Here is an 18,589-nt window from a genome sequence, read left to right on the forward strand (position 1 = left end):
AAACCGGAAACACACAGCAGAGGGAGACACTGAGCCTTAAATCCAGTTTTCCTTGCAAAGCCAGGCATGCCAGGCTTTGTGAAGCTGGAAATAATGAGAGCAAACTCCACATCAGATTCTCTTATTTCTGTTTTTAATAAAAGATTTCTCTTTTGTGTTTTTTTCCTGTTTGTTTGTACACATTTTAAGGCATCATGCACAAAAAATAAGCTTTACTAAAGGCATTATGCTTACCCTCTACCAAAAAAACAAACAAACAAAAAAAACCAACTGTATGTTCTCACATTTGAAGATTTGCTGTTAAAAATAATTTTGTACAAATATGGCATGTAAGCTGGCATGTGAGTGAATCTCAAAGCAGGGCGTCTCCTGCTCTCACAGTTTTGTAAACATGGCTTTGAGCAAAATAGGGCTGAGGAAAAAGTCAAGAGAAAGGGAAAGCATGCTTCAACTGTGGGGTGAAATTTCCCTGAAAAGCATGCAATGCATTTGAAATCGTATTTACAATGCATTATTTCACTCTCGACTGATCTTTTTTTCTTTTCTTTTTTTAATGTAATCAATTAAAGTTAAGACATTTAATGTCAACATTAACAGACAGACAGAAAGACAGATGCGTCCATAATGTTCCCCCACACGGAGTCGCCGACACAGACAATGTTCAGATTGGTCAACAAACAAAAACACTACAAGATTTTTTTTATTATTATTATATCAAGCATTTGAGTTATACTTCCAGATAAATGATTTGGAAAATAAACAGAAAAAATTGTGTTGTTAACTTTATAAATAAAAGTGAACCCCCCCCCCCCAAAAAAAACCCCAAAAAAAACAAAACAAAAAACAACAGCAAGGCATTAAAAATTTAAAAAAATCTTGCAGCGTCCATCATGGCAGACTTCCGGGAGGTGCCGGTAGCTTTGGCACAGTTGTGTCCAGTTGTGCTCTTCTGTGGTGAGCCGTGTATATTATACTATATTGAAGACCATGGAAAGATACTGTTCATATGAAACCTGGATCCAGCCGTCCTGATCCGTATCATATCGCCTGAAAACATCAGTCAACCTCTGCAAAAGCACAGAAAAAGGATTTACTGCAGATTAGCCAGAAGCATTATCTCATTATTATTAATACCATTTACTTCTTTAGGCTTTTTGTCACACTTAGCAGCCTCTTCTATAGCTGCATGAAATTACTGAGAAGGAAGAAACTGGCTCATAAAAATACATGATTGAAAGTCCACTTCAAGTCTTTTACATGCACACTACAGTCAGTGCGACTCTGTTACCTGCAGTACAATACAGCACTGGATGAAGTCATCGAAGGCCACCTGTCCCTTCCTCTGGCGGTCGAACTTCTCTATCAGTGTGCCGTAGAACTGGTCCGATAGACGATAGCCTGCACACAACAGTAACACAGCCGTCATTTCAAAGCTGTCCTACACATTCACCCACTCAGTTTGTTTTCTGATAAAGGATGATTTATAATGCATTTGATTTCTGGTCTAAACTCTGCTATGGCAGATGCTGGACGTTCACCTCTGGGTCTTTGTTGAGGTGGGAATCACCACGCACCCTGCAACATCATACGATTGGGATTTGTTTTCTTTACTTTTGCAAAATGCTATCACAAAAACATTTACTGCGATTTATTACCTTTTTTAATTGCAAGCTATGTCCTCAAAGTACAGCTTTCTCAGTATCCGTTTTATCCAATAAGATACAGCTCATTTCAGTTATTTCTGTGCTACAAAATGAAACAGTTTAGCACAGCAACATTGTCACTGAATAATAAAGTATTGATATTGGATGTCTCTATATCGATACGATATTGCCACACAAACTATCAGGATGCTATGCTGTGTCGATTTCTTTCCCCACCCCTTAATTTGTATCCTGGACCTTGAGACTGTGAGAAGCTCCTGGAGCCACTGAGGGCATGACAGCCTCTACATACACGAGGCTCCTGGCCAGGTAATGACTTTTAAGTGAACCATGACATATGCAAATTGACTGTGGCAGAGCTCCAGGCTGGGTGGAATGAACGCAGACTGGCTTGGGCAGAAGAACAAGTTGTGGCTGTACTCGAGACATGTTATGATACGGTCAGATTAAGGCATTCACGGGACAGCCGCCATCAGTGTGATACTGTACATCTGCTTTACTGAGACGCTCCTGCCACTGCCAGTGAAAACAATACAGTGAATATGAGCCTCTGTGTCTTCTGATCTTCAGGAGTCTCGTGAAGCAGATTTAGAAAATACGGAAACACAAAGAAACACCAAAAACATGCAAAGTAAAACAGCTATTTCGAAGAAATCTTTCTTTTTCATTGACCACAAACGTAGCCCACAGGCAGATTTCACTCTCATTTCATTCACAGGTTCTTTTTTTATTTATTAATTTGGTCACTTTACTGCTGATTAGTAAATTATTTAAATTGATTTTAATACTGACAAAACACATCTGCTCAATTTGGTGAAAGAAAATTGTTTCATAAAAGTTGGAGAAAAATGAGACTGAAAAAAGCTGCATAATGCTTAAACAGCACCAATGAGCAACTCATCAGGTTAATGAGCAACACGACAGTCTTAACAGTGTAAAGACAGCATAGACACACAGTCTAATAGCCGTATTTCTTATTGTATAAGTACAAAGCAGGTAATACTATCTGCTGTTCAAAAAATCCTTTAATATATGCACACAGCAGACAAGGCTGAAAACCAACAGTGAATGGCAATGATCTTCAGGCCTTCGGGCAGCAATGCATTCAAAACAATGCAACTTAAACTCCACCACTGAATGCAGAGAAAGTCCACAAGATGCTGCTGCTCCCTTCTGTGGCTCTAAACTCGTTTAAAATGGACTCAGCAGATAAAACTGTCTTGCTGTAGTTTGAGTAACGATTATGTTTTGTGTTCTCCCTTCGTCAGATCACGGAGAACTGGAACTATTCGGCATGTTTTCTGCACAGTTGGAGGCAGTGGAAACACCATTAATGCTGGCTTTGGAGTCAGGTGCCGTCGCCCAGATGACGTCTTATCAAGAAAGGCCAAACAACATTTTGTACTTACTCCAACACTATGTCAAGGTGATAAACTGACCTGCCTGCTAACAAACAGCCAAATCTCAAATGTTCAACACTTTATTAGTTGTCTGTAGCACTTCCTGTTGAATTTAGTTTGCAAAGCACCCCAACTTTTTCTGGCTTTTTACAGGCCAATTTAAAGTCGCAAATTAACATTTGTCAAAATATATGAATTGAAAGCATTTGTATATGTGGTGGTTAGTAAAAAAAAGTAGGATTAAAATATACTCATTTGGTGTCTAGCTGCTGTATCTAAAACACACACACACAGAAAACTGAAAAGACAAAAACACTGACCGTGTAGAAACAGCCTAGAGACCATCGAGCCCTCCACCAGCACCCTAAATTTTAGTACACAAGCATACTTTGTTGCTCACCGAATCCAGTCAGTGCCTGCTTAAGCTCTTGTTTATCGATGAAGCCGGAGTTGTCCCTGTCGTAGTTCCTGAAGATGTTCTGCCAGTCCGTGATGTACTTCCACACACCGGCAAACTCGTTGAAGTTCACCCCACCTTTATTTTCTCTGTCGAACATGGCTGAAGTAGAATATAACGCATATTAAATGCACCGGTACTGACAACATATATGCATATGCACGCACACTGGTAGACATTCTGGACATTAAATGTGGTTGGGACAGTTTTAAGGACACGAGAGTGAGTACGGCACCGCATACATCTTTGCAGGGCTATCAGGGAACAGCAGAATTAACAGTGTGGGACAGCAAGACTCACACTTGACTAACTCCTGCCTCATAAGACAGCGAAAGAAAACAGCTTGATCCCCCCCACCAGTACTCCACTCCTCACCCCCATGCGCTTCAATCCAATTACCTCCCAACAAAGGGAGTGTTATCACAGGATATGCTTCTTGCTGTGGGAGTACTAAACAATGGATTTACTGCGCATGGTGCAGTGGAAAGGAGAGGCGATGGAATTATACGGATTTACTTTGGAAGTCGCACAACAAACGGAGAGTGCAAAGTACATGCGAGACCCAGGGACAGACATTTTTTAACATACTTCTGGTCTTGGAGTTTAAAAATAAATAAGCCACAGCCATTCGTGTACAGAAAGTACAAAAGAATCGTTTAGTACAGTGTGATTCAGAGTCAGTGTGTTTAAAAGATCAACTACACTGCAAAGTTTCCAGTTTTTAACCTCAGCTGTATATTATAAAAGAGTCAACAGATCAATATTTGAAGTCTTAGGAAACTCTCAGCTGCCCTTTAGGACCAGCTTTTCAATTTCCTTGCAGATATTCCCCTCTTCCTGGTTTTATTGATGGCTGCAGGTTTCCACTAAAGCAGGAGAACAGCAGAGGCTTGTTTGTGTCTTCAGATTGCTCGCTGTTTAATGAACTAATCTGGTTGTCATGGCATGGAGGCAGATAAACAACCTGAATATTTCCAGAACAAGAGGCAGTGTGTGGAAGTTGGTTGTCTCACCGTCACTGGTCACTTACATATAATGGAGCGGACGGTCACTGGGTTGAAAGGAGTCCACGTGCCTGTGAAACAGAGGAGCGCTGGTTAAAAATACACCAAGACCTGCAGCAACATCCAGCTGCTAAATGCCCCAAAGAAACTGATATAATGATAACAGAGCTGAGGTAGCAGTAATGATATAATAAATCTTTAGGGAGTGCAGTAGAGTTTTGTAAGAGCCACAGCAGCCGTGGGATTTTTTGTTTTTTAACACCAACTGTGTGGAACTGCAGTTAAAATTGGCATCATCACAATAAACAGAAAATAAACACTCTTCTTGCTATTGGAGCTTAATTAAACATTTTCACAAGATTAGCATTTTAGCGGGGCCTGTATTTATTTCCTAAGATCACGACATACCCAAGAAAGAATCTGATTTTACTGCTTTTTAATGAGTTCATTATCTCGAGACGATAACTGAAATGCAACGCCCGGCTTCATTTGACCAAACATAACAGTACTGTAGACATACTTGACTGTACTATCTATAAAATGTACTTCCTGCCACTGTTATTATGATTATATGTGCACTGTGCATGAAATACATTGGTAGTGTCCATGTAAGGCAGATGACTTTCAATGCGAACAAGCCCACACTGCGGCGCTTTACGTTTCATAAATCAGAAAATTACCATAGTAACCCATCAAGCAGATGATAATGAAAAATGATGATCATTAGTGTAGTCTCATGTGCGTTATTATGAGAGATGTGAATGAGTGAAGAGGGAAGGATTTGGCAGACACACTTTTTTTCACAGCAGCTGTTGAGTTGCCGTGGCAGGGACCTGAAACCTGCAGAAAGCAGCAATCCCTGATATCACCTATCACAAATGTTACTAATCTACTGTGATTGTCCTTTAATGGCACGTCAAACCGTCTGCCATTAACATGATTTATTGTGCCTGCTGACTCACTATCACACCGTCATCCTCAAAGGACACTTGATTAGAACAGAGCCATTAATACTGTGATTAATTCCACTCCAGCAATGACAAATCAAAAGTTTATGCTGTGAAGACAGCCTATGTCTATGAGGCCACCCCCGATTTCTTTATGTTTTGCGCCCAAGGAGTCACGCTTGCTTGGATTTTTTTTTAAAGTGGTCTCCAGTAACAGTTCTCCAGGCTTTTGAAGGTTTTATTTATTTAACACTGACATGTAAATCATTAAAAAAAATTGGATCTAAATCAAGGGATGAACCAGTGTTGTGTCTACACAGAACAAACAACTCTGACTGACGAATGTGAAATTTTGGTTTAAATTACAATGATTATCTGGAGGAATGCAGGACAGAGGTACAGCAGTGAGTGTCTACAGCCATCTGGAAAACATGGTGGAGACTTTGTCATGATTTGGGGCTTTATTTAAGTCAGCAGGGTTGTTTTAATAAAGTTGGAATTGTTGGAATTATTAATGCAGAAAAAACCATTACATTTTGATCTATGGTAAATGGACTGATTCTTATACGGTGCTTTTCTACTCTCCCGGAGTACAATGTGCCACGTTCACCCAATCACACCCATTCTCACAAGCACTGTCTCTAAACTGAGAGCAACTTGGGGTTACTGACATGCAGACTGGAGGAGCCTGGGATCGAACCACCAACCTTCCGATCAGTAGGTGACCTGCGCTACCTCCTAAGCCACAGCTACCCTATCACGCAACACCATCTAGAAAGCATAACAGTGATCCCAAACATACTGCCAATTATTTTGGTAATCGAGTAACTGTATAAATCTTTCGTTGTATTTACGTGCCATAATAAATTTTAAAAAAAATTAAGTAAACATTTTACTAAATGCAAAAATATATAAATACTCTCAAGTACTCTTGGGCAGAGTTTTATCTCCTGGATGAGGTAGATATGTTGTGTCTTCATGTTTATGAGTTTTTGTACATGTGTGCGTGTCTGTGTGTTTAAGTATGAAGAAGTCAAGCAAACAGTGAATTATGTCTGTAATGCTTTAACCTCCTAGGACCTGCGTCCACATATGTTTAAATAACATTTTGGGTTATTTAGACCAAAATACTCAATTTTGCTCTTCAAGGGCCTGATATCCACTTATAAGGACATTATACTGCTACTGTTCTATCAAAATTTTAAACGAATATCCTCATATGTGGCTCTGGTTTTTCATAAAAACAAAAATAAGGTAATTCTTTGTTTTTACATTCATCGGGCCCCAATATGCCTAAATATCAAAGAGAAATTAAAAATGCATGCCGTGGAAAAGTTCGGGTCTTAGGAGGTTAAAGGAGAATGTGGTGGCTGCAATGAAGAAGAACGAGCACATCAGCATTCTGAAATTTGCCGTGAGCTTTGATGCATTGATGCAGACGAGCTCTTAGAAGCCTGGAGAACTGTTCCTGAAGAAGTGACAGGAAAGCTTGACTAAGACAGTTCAATCTGTGCAGAAGATTAAAGGTGGTCATATCAAATATTGACCTTAAGATTTGTTACAATACTCTCTCTCTACATATCTGTTATTGCACCCATTGGCGCATTTTCCCAGCAAAGTACAAAGAAATGAGGGGTGGCTCAAGACTTTTGCAGTTTTTTTAAAAAAGCGGGGGTGAGTTTTATGACAATTTATGTCTTTTTTTTCCAGCTACGCATCATTATTTTTCATCTAGAGGACAAACTTCAATTACAAGTGAATCTACCTGTCATATAGGTGGGCGCGAAAAAGAGCAATAGGTCTTTACTTCAGGTGAGTGTTTATACTTTTATAGCCTGCTTCACACTCTCAAGACAGTGAGATTTATCAGGCCATCTAAATAGCTGCTGATTCACCACCTCACTTTATTACAGGCAGGCTGGCAGTTCAGGACCAGGAATAAAGAGAAGCGTGTCTGAGAAGATGTAGAGAAGCGAGGGGAGGCAAGGAAACGCACAAAAGGAGCAGAGATAACAAAAGAGAAGCGACCCGAGGAGATGAGGTGAACAAAACATTTGCAGTTTGGTTCTCATTGCAGTACCTTGAGCTCTCTTGCCTACATTTGCTGACCTAAGGTTGTTTCCTGAAACTCTTTTTGCAGATCCTAAAACAGCCTCTGCAGAATTTCAACAGCTTGCCAAAACTCTGGAGCGTTTTTCACACCGTGCTGCTTGTTTTTGATTTTCCTCCACAGCTATGCCAGCACAGCAGTAAGCAGGTTTGCAGCGCGAGCCTCAAGAGCTTAGATAAGAGGATCTCATTTAAATAAAAAGGTTTCAAATCAAACATAACACAGAAATTGCTTTATTGTTGATTTATTCACACCTCGATTTTACTTGGGAAAGCCCATTAAAGCGTCTAAATAAATAATATGAAGCTGAAACAATTTCAGGACCTCAAAACTTTAAGATTTTGGTACACTAAGTACTGTGTGCTTCAGAGGACACTAGTCATTTCCTCCCTCTTGCTCAGTTTGTTTTATTGATGGCTGAGGCCGTCTAGGACTGTGGATAGAGCCGTTTTGGGACAGGCCTGAGGCTCTTACTGACGCTGGGATTTGGGCCAGAATCTATATTCCACTTTCATCCAAAACGAACTAAATAATGAACTAAAGCAACAATCATAAAGTATTATTAGCATATAGATGTGAGGGCAATTTGTAGAAGCGGGTCAGTGTTACAGCATGTCTCTTTGCTGCCATTTCTCACAAGTACTTTTTTCATCAAACCACATCTCTCATCGACTAAAATGAATGGCGTGGTGTCATTTATGACCATGTTAAAGGAATACTTCTTTAATCGGGCTACATTTCTGTTTGTCATCTCTATATATACTTCCTTAATGTGCAACAGATGCTTTTAAAAAAAACAAAACAAAAAAAAAACAACAACACACACACACACACACACACACACACACACACACACACACACACACACACACACACACACACACACACACACACACTTCATTACAAAATGATTTCCTGTTACTTCTTCGTTTCAGTAATAGTAGCGAATTATGTGCTACAGCACATTTAAACACAACAATTTAGATAAACTGGAAACTCCCTAATACTTTGATCACCAACAATTCATAGTCAAAAACATAATTCATGTTTTTATGTTTGTATTACTAGTACTAAAACTATTTTTAATAGATAATTTAAAAAAAAAAAAAATCTGCAGAAACACTCGAATCATTCACTTCATTTATGCACAACTCTCTTAAGGCAACAGCATTTCAATCAGGTTGACTGGACTTTGAGCGGGTCACTGCTTGTTGATTTTGTTTTTCAGTCATTCTGTTTTAGATCCACTGTGAGCTTTAGCTGTTGGACAGATGGCCAACAGCTAAAGCTCACATTTGACTCTAGATTACTTTGGTATACAGAGGAGTTCATGCTCAACTCTGTAAGGTGTCCAGGTCCTGTGGCTATAAAACATGGCCAAATCATCACGCCTCCCAGGAAGACTGTGGCATTGTGTTAACACACACTTACATGCTCCAAACTAGCAAACAGCAACAACTTCTGCTTTTATAGAGCATCTGGCTGTTACCTGTATAGATAATATCAGTCTGCCGATAAACCGGTCAGAATCCAATATGGATATAGGATCATGAAAAATGCCGCTTGACGGTTAATCCAGAGTAAAATGTCAACAATTATTTTATTAAATGTAATAAGTTGACTGTAAGAAATACCGAGGGATACTGGAATTTTCAGGAGCAAAAAAATTCAGATATTTTTATAGGCTGTTATTATAAGTTATAACTATAATTAAAAGAGTTTGTCACTAGTCCAAAAACAGTGTTTCTAATTTTCCTTTAAATGCATCTTTGATATTTCTATACTACAGTGTTACGTAGCTGTTGGCGTGAGCAGAAATTGGATGTTCAAACATGGATTCAGCTAAAACGCTGTGAATGCTACTCAAACATTAGAGCCAGCAGTAAAATGCCCAAAGGCAGAGCAGAGAACAAGCTGTGACCTTTCCAGACGCACGGGCTCTTCTACACGCATGCATGCACACGCACACACACCTCACACCAGTAGCTAGCTGTGAGGTCACCAATGTATGCTAGACACACTGCGGCTGCCCAGTGTGAAGCGGCCAGTATGGCTGAGATGTTTGTGAGCGTCTGATGGCAGACTGGGACAATACTCCCTCTGTCCTGTCCACACACTGGACCCCTCTCACTGGTGAACTGCCAGTGGCGAGGTGGACAGAAGTGAGAGAATATAAGAGGCGAGGAGGGAGGCGGGCGAGTGGAAAAACGGAGAGCGCTGACCGCAGTGTATACGCATACATGTAACGGTCGTGATGGAGTTCAGTGAGTCGATTGTCCCCTACACGCCTGACATAAGCAAACACGGATTTGAACTTTTCCAAACACACTTTAAATGTTAAGCTCACAAAGTAGCGACACAGACTTGAAACCTCCCGAAACACACATCCTGTATTACTCAGGTAAAGGTTTGACCTTGAGAGCAGCAAAGGGACAGAGCTGCTTGATTATCGTTGAATTAATATAAATGTAAGTGATTGCAATTTAGCTTTTTCTGGGAGTCGCTCAAACCTTGCAATTTGAAATCATGCAAAGAGTACAGTTATGTAGTATGCTGGGAGCTTATCAACAGGAGTATCCAAGCAAGTCATTGCTCAGAGTAAAGAGAATTATAATTAAAGCGACTGCTACAGTCAGCTCTGTGTGTTTTGTGGTCACATATAAGGAAAACGCATAAGAAGGAATCCAGTCAAAATGGCACCGGTGCCGCACGCCATTAGAAAATGACTGGATCTAACATATTCAGTGCATGACGCAGCTCCTTCACCAGAAGGTGGAAATGCTGAAAAGCTTAACACTGTCTGAGTAATATCCATGCCATCTGACTCAGCTCAGGTTTTACAAAAGTGTACATATGTACAAGTGTAACGGAAAGGGCTGCTGATTGAGTTCCTCAAGCCCGCTCTGCATGTCAGCAGTTTCAGTGGAGCTCTTACACAAATAACTCAAGCAGGAGAGTGGGGGGAGCATGGAGGCAAGTTGGTAGGGTATCTGCTTACTGCTGAGCAAAGAGACAAGGCCAGAAAAAAAATCCATATTTATAGCAAATGGCCCGGCTAAAAGGCATACGGACAAAACAGACAGGCACGTGCACTTCCAACAGCACAGAGCCATCACTCTCTCAGTCCTGGGTGTTACAGGACTGAGAGAGAGAGGAGGGAAGATAGTTTCACTTTCCCTCTCTGTGTGTCTGTCTAAGTAAGGGTGAGAGACAAAGAGACAAAGTCAGAGTAAGAGAGGACAAGGAGACAGAGGGCATGGCAGGAAAACAGCCGGTACCATATCCTCAAGAGAAATGTAAGAGGAGAGGAGATGTTGTATAATCCTATGTTTAAAATGTTTAAAATGCCTTTTTCTAGCCGACTGATTTCTTTTTTCTACCTGGAAAAAGAAAATACATGTAAAAAAAGCAGGAGATTAAAAGATTTCTGCACAAAGCAAAAGGAAAAAAGAAACATATGAAGTGAAGCCCGGATCATTTTCTATGTGCAGAAGACAGGTAGGCAGAGCGCTGATGGACGATAAGAAAACCAGAGTATGTGATGCAGAAACAGCAGCAGAGGATAAAAGAGTTTAACTGGCCCAGCCTCCCTCCTGAACCTTGATGCTCTCTGCTCTCCTCAGAGACAGGGGTAAAGAAGAATAAGTAGACAAAGCATAGTTGATGGCAGGAAACTGATTCAAAAAAGCAGAATGCAGAGACAGTAGAGCTGCAACAGACAGTCGAACGGCGGGTTGTCTTTAGGAAGCTGCAGGACAGGATGCAGTGCGCCGTGTTCGGCTTGACTGGCTCGGTTTCATTTCCCAATGAATCTAATGAACTAGGAGAGACTGGACCGGGAAACCTGCCGTTCGCCGCACGCATACGCAGCGAGGAGCACACAAACACAACAGCGAGTCCAAAAAAACAAGAAGAGACTCACTGACCCTTGGCAAAAAACCCAAAAATCTGATGAAATGAGCAACGCACACACGCTTGCCTCGCACAAACACACACTACACACTAATCAGTATGCTGTGCCAGAGTCACTGCGCAGCCCGATAACAGCTTCTTTCAGTGCTGCTGCTGGCTCTCACACTTCTTTTTTGCCTCTTTCTCTCTTTTGAAGTGCCCAGAAAAATGGGTTTCTGGGCAGCGTAATCTGCTGAAAAGTCTTTGAAAAGCTGCTGGAGCAAATCAAACAAAAGCTTGATGGGGGAAGACATTATATTATAATGAATATACAAACATCAACCCTGTGCCACAGTTTCTGGTCTAACGGTGTCTCCTCATCATTACGAGCATAAAAAAAATAAATACATAAACAAATAATAAGTGACTTCATTTTCCAGGATGTGAGCAGAGAAGATGACCCGTATCATTTATTCAGTGCTTCTCCCGAAACCGCTGGGGAGGAATAACAAGCACTCTGTTTCTTTTCTTTTAATTTGTTAAGGAAATGAAGCCTCGTCCCTGTCTGAATGCAGCTCCTCCTGCAGAGCTACAAGACTAAGAGGGACTGTGCCTCCATTACTAGCAGCTGTAAGCCTCATGAAACATCCCTGGGTTTTCAATCAGATTAATACATTCTGCAGGAGAGAAAGCACACCCCTTATATAAAGTCACCCAGCCTCACAAACAACTTTATGAAAGACAAAAGCAAGAGTTTAAAAGTTTAAGCAGTTTATGAGCTGTAGCTAACTAGTTAATTAAGCCACCATTAGCCTATGTGGCACAGGCATGATTGGGGTTGTTATCCATGGCTGACATTTAATTGCTTCCAGCTGACTCACCTTTAAAACTCTGCTAAAGGGTTTCACTTAACAGTCACCTACAATACATTGCAAATTCACATTATCGCGCTAAAAGACTATAAGTGCTGAGTAAATGTCAACATCGTCAGCTGCTGATGAACCACACAGGATTCCTCCAAGTTTACCAGGGGATAGAAACTATGATGTAATTCTGTCATACTACTGTTTAATTGCACTGCATACATGCTTAAATAGTTAACCAGAGGCAGATTTATGCATTATTTTCCCCCCTTTTAAAACTCTGTGCTTCACTTTTAATTATACAAGAGCAAGAGAGAAGAGAAAGCACAATAAAATGGCTTTCAGAGTGACTTAGGTAAATAGAAATGCTTTATTACGCTATGTCAGTATTAGCATGTTTTAATCTCTGTCCACACAAGCATTTTAGCACAGCATCAGCGATCATCTCCATGTATAAAAGCATGTGTTAGCTCGTATAAATGGCAGGTGTTCATTGCCTTTAGAAAGACCTTTAGAAACTATTTGAGGTTTGGTGCCTTTTGGAGTATTTTATTGGAACTATTTGACCCATCATGTGACCTCCTGTGCCAGTTTTGCTTTCTATAGTTTATGGATTTGTTAACTTCACACGCTTTTGTATAAATATGGTCATTATTACTGGCGTCAACAAAACAAAAGCCAGTTTCCATCTTTTATAAGCAGTCTGTGCTTATTCCTATTACGATGATGTGAGAGCATTCATCTTGTTTGAACTTTTGAAGAGTGTGACAAAATCCACACCCACAGTTTCAGTTAGCATCCTGTACGGTGTGGCGCTGGCTGTCATTGCTGGGACACAGAAGAATATCAAAGTATTTTCTCTCGAGCTACGCCGTTAAACTCTTCACCTACTCCTCTGTTCTGGGACAAAAATAAAACTCCATTCATTTTTATCCGGTTCACCTGCTATCGATGGGATAAAAATAAAATCCCCATCCATTTTTCTGCTTTAACATGCCGTTGCTTAAATCAAAGAGTGAGCCAGTGACCAGTGGTGTGTAACGAGGAGATGGGAGACAAAGAGAGAGACACACAGGGGAGCAAAGAAGAACAGAGGGAATTAAGAAGAAAGGGAAAAATGATATATTGACATAGAAAAGGAGGTGAGATATATATAGATATTTATAGAACGGGAAAGAAAGACAATAACAGTAGTGGCAGAAATTCCAAGACACTGATCCATACCGTTCGATAAGGCTTGCTGAAGCTCCGTGTCTGATATCACTCCACTCCGGTCCTTGTCGACCCTGGGGAGGAAAACACAGATTAGATACCGCCTGCTTTAACCACTTCACACCAGGACACAATCCCAACACACAAAAGCAGCATGCACCAGCGCTCGAAAACTGAAACCTCATCCCGCTGATCATGTGTTAGTGTTTCAACAGTGCACAGAGAATGAATGGAAGTCTGTGATCAGGGTGCACAAGACAGTTTGTACACTCAGAGATCAGAGAAACCAGCCAGACAAGGTCTAAAGGTTTGTGTGTGTTAGTGTGTGTTGGTCCTGAGAATGCAAACTAAAACAGGTTGTTGCTTCGTAACTTTTAGTGCCCACAGCATAGTGCCTGCTTGGAAGATTCTTTTAAGTGATAGTGAAACCAAAAGTTAAAATTTCTCATATTTGACATATGTGCACAGCAATGCTATTTTGACTACCTGGCAATACATAAAAGAATGTATCAGGCTGCCTCCTGCCAACAACACTGACAGTTTAATTAAATTATATCAGAGAGAGAGAAAAGTCTTCACAAAACAAAGCAGAATTACTCAAGAAAATTAAATTAGTCTCTTTTTGTCCCAGATCCTGAAGTTACAGCTCATACAGTTAGTAAATCAACTGACTGGAAACTAGCAAGCAAAAAGCACTGCTCTTTGTTTGAGCCAGTTTTCTCAGGTCACTTTGGATCTTGGAGAACTTAAGTTTTCATTACTTGAATATGTTTTACAGGTGAAGTGACAACAAATCAAAGGGCTTTAAACTTAGGATTGATGTAATTATTATGGATCATTTCTACTTTAAAACGTTAGCAAATGGGTTAAGAGCTTCATAGACCAGGGTCATTGAATTTACTGTCACAGTTCACCAACTATTCAGGTGTTTTAGCCCTAATGGAGCCACCAAAGCTAGTAAAGCATCCAAAGGTAGTGCTGCTTCTTTAAGTACATTTCTACTCTGTGTAGGTATTTAAAGAAAGAACTGAAGGAAAGTGCTACTGATGTGGTGACTCACTGGCAGACTTTAAACAAAGAAAGGGAATGGGATGCGATGTAATTATTAATGTACACTTACAGTACCTTTAAGGAGAGCAATCTTTGTCATTTCTATGTCTTTATGCCAGAGTAGCTTTCCTGATACACAGATCATAATTTATCTCATAATTATGCTCCCTTCCTCTGGCCCTTTTAGAAGACTTTGTTCTGATTGGCTGCCCCTCATAAACAGAAGGTTTAAACACCAGGTGGGTGGGGCTTCTGTGCTCAAGAAGCCCTCACATGTGCACACTTCAGCCTTCAATTGCCCTTCACTCCTTGGGAATTAGGTTATGCAGCTTCACTTTCCTCCCACTACTTTGGAGCTGAAACATTGATAAAAGTTCAGCTTTTCTTTCCCAGAAGTTGCAAACATCAGCCAATCAAAGCAGATTTCAAATTCACCAGCGCTACCTCTAGCCAATCACATCACATCTTGAAAATATCCCAAGAGAGTGAGATAATAAGTAGACTTTGGGATCAAAATGGAGAAGTTGATCAATGCAGGGGGGATCCATTACCATTTGAATGATTAGTTCTTGTTGCTATAACAACTCCTGCAGTCTACATGTTAAACAGCTGGTGATAGACCGCTGAAGCTTTTTTGATCTCAGCTTCTGCTGATGCTCTCAGCCAATCACCATTCAATGTATGCGATAACCATAGTTCTTCACTCTACAAAGTTAGAGACCCAAACAAACAGGCATCAAATCATAAGCCTCACCATGTTAGGATCAATTAGGAACTCGGCTCTTAGTGACATCACACAGAGCTGAGAGCAAATCTTTAGCTGAACATTTAGATAGTATAGATAACTATAAAGGACAAAAACACATCATAGTCTGCTTGAATGTTGCCACAAGTCTCTCTTTGAGATGCAGAGACATTATAAGGTTGGACTCTGGCACAAATATGAGGCCTTACACTTTTGAAATCTAGCTTAGTCAAAAATCCAGTGACTCAGTTGTTCCTTAGCAACCTGCCAGGCCCAACCTGTTGACGCAGAGCTCACTCAACAAACACAGTTTGAATACCAGCAGAGAAGAAGAGGGGAGGACCCCCCCAAACAAACAAAACAAAACAACAAAAACAAAAAGTGTGCTGGGTTTCTGCTCCCGGCTGTGACTCGTTTTTGTGCGGCCGCAACTCTATGACTGCAGCCATCGAGGCATGGTGATCAGCTATATGTCGGTGTGCATTTCCCCTGTTAAATGAAGAAAAACAAACACGCGGTCTCGCCTGGTCTTCCTGCTGGGGAAGGAACCGCTCTCAGCATGCTGCCATAAATGAGAGCCTTGTCACTGTGAAGGTGGTGATGGGTTGGGTTGGTGGAGGCAGAGGGGGTACCCAGCCTTTACCAAACACTGAGATATTATCTCAAAGAAGTATGTGTGTGTACAGTATAAGCTCTCTTTTTTCCCCGCTCTGCCTGTCTTCTTCCTACAAGCTCACACGCCCAGCCTTAGGCGAAGTTACCTCAACAGTAAAAAAGAAAAAAAATTGAAAGCATCATTAAAACTGCTTCTTGCCTGCAGAGGCAGGCAGTTAACCATCTGGTGTTTCCATATTCACACTGTCAAATACAGAACTTCTATGTAAAAGCTGCAGCGGGACAATATTAAAAGAAGGGGGGGAAAAAGGACAAAACACCATGACTGAGTCAGTTATTCTGCTCAGATTTTCCCATGTTTCACTGTTTCCTATTAGGCAATCAGGCTGGAATATAGCTTGCGGAACAAAAGTCCGTCCTACTTTCCACATAACTGGTCCAAAAGTAAGGCACTGGTGCTGTAGCTCCCAAGCTTGAAAATTCCACTGCTACTCTTCCTACTTTAAACCTTTTTAATCTAAGGATAAAGCAAGTCGCAGAAAGAATTACGGTTAGCTCTGCATGTGTAACAACTTTTGTCAGATACATTTGTTTCTGCCAAGTAGTTATTTGATTAAATCAATGTGTAATTTGATTAAACGCTGAGAATTGGTGAGTAGGAGCTACTCAGTCAAGTCTGAGTCTTGAAATGCAGGATTCAAACATTTTTGTCATACCATAACCATCCATGAGCATGCACACAAAAGGAAGAGAGTGACTCATTCAGCATCTAGCCAGGCAGACGTCAAATAGCCTACTTTTCTTATCTTGTCGTGGCGTATCCACTCAGATGTAGTCATATCATAGCAAACATGTATATAAAAGCAGTCCAACAATGGGATGGTGAGTCATGGGTTAGTAGGTGCGTGCGTGTAAAAGGGATTGCAAAGCCTTCTGCGTCAACATGCTCCGTTGACTCTGACCACATGACCGAGGGAATTCCAGCAAAGCTCTGCCAGATATTCACCGAGGGGCAGCAGATGAGGCAGCGCAATGGCTCATGTGACAGATGACTGTATGTTTTTATGATAGTCACAATAACGCCTGGCATGACAATGATGCATGCAGCCACGAGAAGGTGCTGCTCCTCAAAGAGGCAAAATGTGTACATGTGATACCTTAAAGCTTTTCCACCATACATAAATAATTAGTTAAAGGGTGTTTCGAGCCTTGCAATGCCAGCAGCATCCTAATGTGAGAAAAAAAATCTTCTGCAGTATTACATAACTCTATAGCTTACTATTGCCAGGGCCAAGGCATATGAACATTTCCCTCTCTGCCTACTACTCTATGACCTTCTTGGCTGCTGACACGCTTTTGACTCAGGCTGTGCTGAAACTGATGACTATCAGTGGCTGACACTTTAACATCCAAATATGGGAGGGGGGGGAACATCCAAAAATCCAACATAAAACAATGTTTTTTTGGGAAATAAGCTCTCCAATGTGTTTTAAATAGATCCAGTTAGTCATATCCAGCTTTTTTAGAATATTATATCATTTCTATATGACTTCTTCAGACTCAAGTGTTGGTGGAAGATGGTTTTCACTGGAGACATAAATAAAACATTTTGAATGGAGCTGTGATTCCGTTGCTAGGATAAACCGGGGAGGGGAAACCCTTCAAGGACTCCCGGAGGTCCTTGAACCCAGGTTTGAAAACTCTCACTGAGCAAGCTGACTGACTTTGACTTCATTTCGGCACAATGTAACATCATCAATACAACTATGCGGCACTGCAGACGCGTAGTAATGTAAGGTAGTACCAGATGTGACATAAAGCAGCTACAGGCTGTGTACTGTGTAGTACTACTTCCACAACTGAGGCTCAACTGTAACACTGAAAATCAGTCATTTCACTCCGGGAAATCTGTCCCGAAAAAGAGTTATGCATAGATGAGAGCAACGACAAACAAAAACAGCGAGCTCTCAATGAAATATTTAGTGTCACCCCCACCCAGTCTCACCCTCTTCCTCCCGCGCTATTACACGACAGCAGTTTTCACCTCGAAGCAAAGTGAGAGACAGGCACACAGCAGCGAAACAACCCGGCTTTCCTGCACTTACCTCTGGAAGATATTCCACAGGAAACCCTGGTCCGGAGGAGCGTTGATGTGTGGGGGGGCTCTGTATGGACTGTGGTACGCCATTTTTACACGGAGCTCTCTGTCAGGTTTGCACAAGTATAGCTTGTGTTTCCTCCTCCTGCTGTAGTTTCTGCTCTCAGTAGCTTCAATCAGACTTCACCACCCTGACGTTCACGTTACAGCCTGCCTCCCTCGCGCACAGAGGCGTGGCCAATCATTCAACACTACCCATGAAGGGGGTGACGTCACAATTTCCTCTTATTTTCAGCTAAAGTGAAAATAGAAACCTAAAATTTTTAAGTAATTGTAAGTGTTGGTAAAGTCACGTCTAACAACAGTTTATCAAATTAATTTTTTAAAATTATTTTAATACTAAGTGTAAAATTCACGGGCGTTTCCAGGATTTTTTTTTTAAATGGGATGAAATAGGGACCAGTCTAGAGAAGTTCCTGGAAAATCAGCAACATTCTCTGAGAAATAAAAGCCAAACAAAAGCATTTGAAAAC

At 41.0% G+C, this 18,589-nt stretch overlaps 1 protein-coding gene across 2 annotated transcripts; it reads right to left on the reverse strand.

The window, feature by feature from the left end:
- Nucleotides 1–111: 111 nt before the first annotated feature.
- Nucleotides 112–18,276, reverse strand: pdcd6 (programmed cell death 6). Of its 2 annotated transcripts, none has more exons than XM_085468708.1 (6): nucleotides 18,064–18,276; nucleotides 13,561–13,622; nucleotides 4,552–4,596; nucleotides 3,453–3,623; nucleotides 1,289–1,398; nucleotides 112–1,067 (listed from the first exon to the last, which is right to left on the reverse strand). In XM_085468708.1, exons 1-6 carry the CDS (start codon nucleotides 18,144–18,146, stop codon nucleotides 969–971), a joined length of 570 nt encoding a protein of 189 aa, XP_085324834.1. In that variant the 5' UTR covers nucleotides 18,147–18,276; the 3' UTR covers nucleotides 112–968. The 2 variants fall into 2 exon arrangements, with proteins under 2 accessions (XP_085324834.1, XP_085324835.1); XM_085468709.1 differs by having other exon boundaries at nucleotides 3,465–3,623; nucleotides 18,064–18,274.
- Between the last annotated feature and the right edge of the window lie 313 nt (nucleotides 18,277–18,589).

The sequence above is a fragment of the Copadichromis virginalis genome, linkage group LG9 (assembly GCF_057382275.1).
Source record: "Copadichromis virginalis isolate Kocher_CV1m ecotype Utaka linkage group LG9, C_Virginalis_male_GT1.1, whole genome shotgun sequence".
Classification (NCBI taxonomy): Eukaryota; Metazoa; Chordata; class Actinopteri; order Cichliformes; family Cichlidae; genus Copadichromis; species Copadichromis virginalis.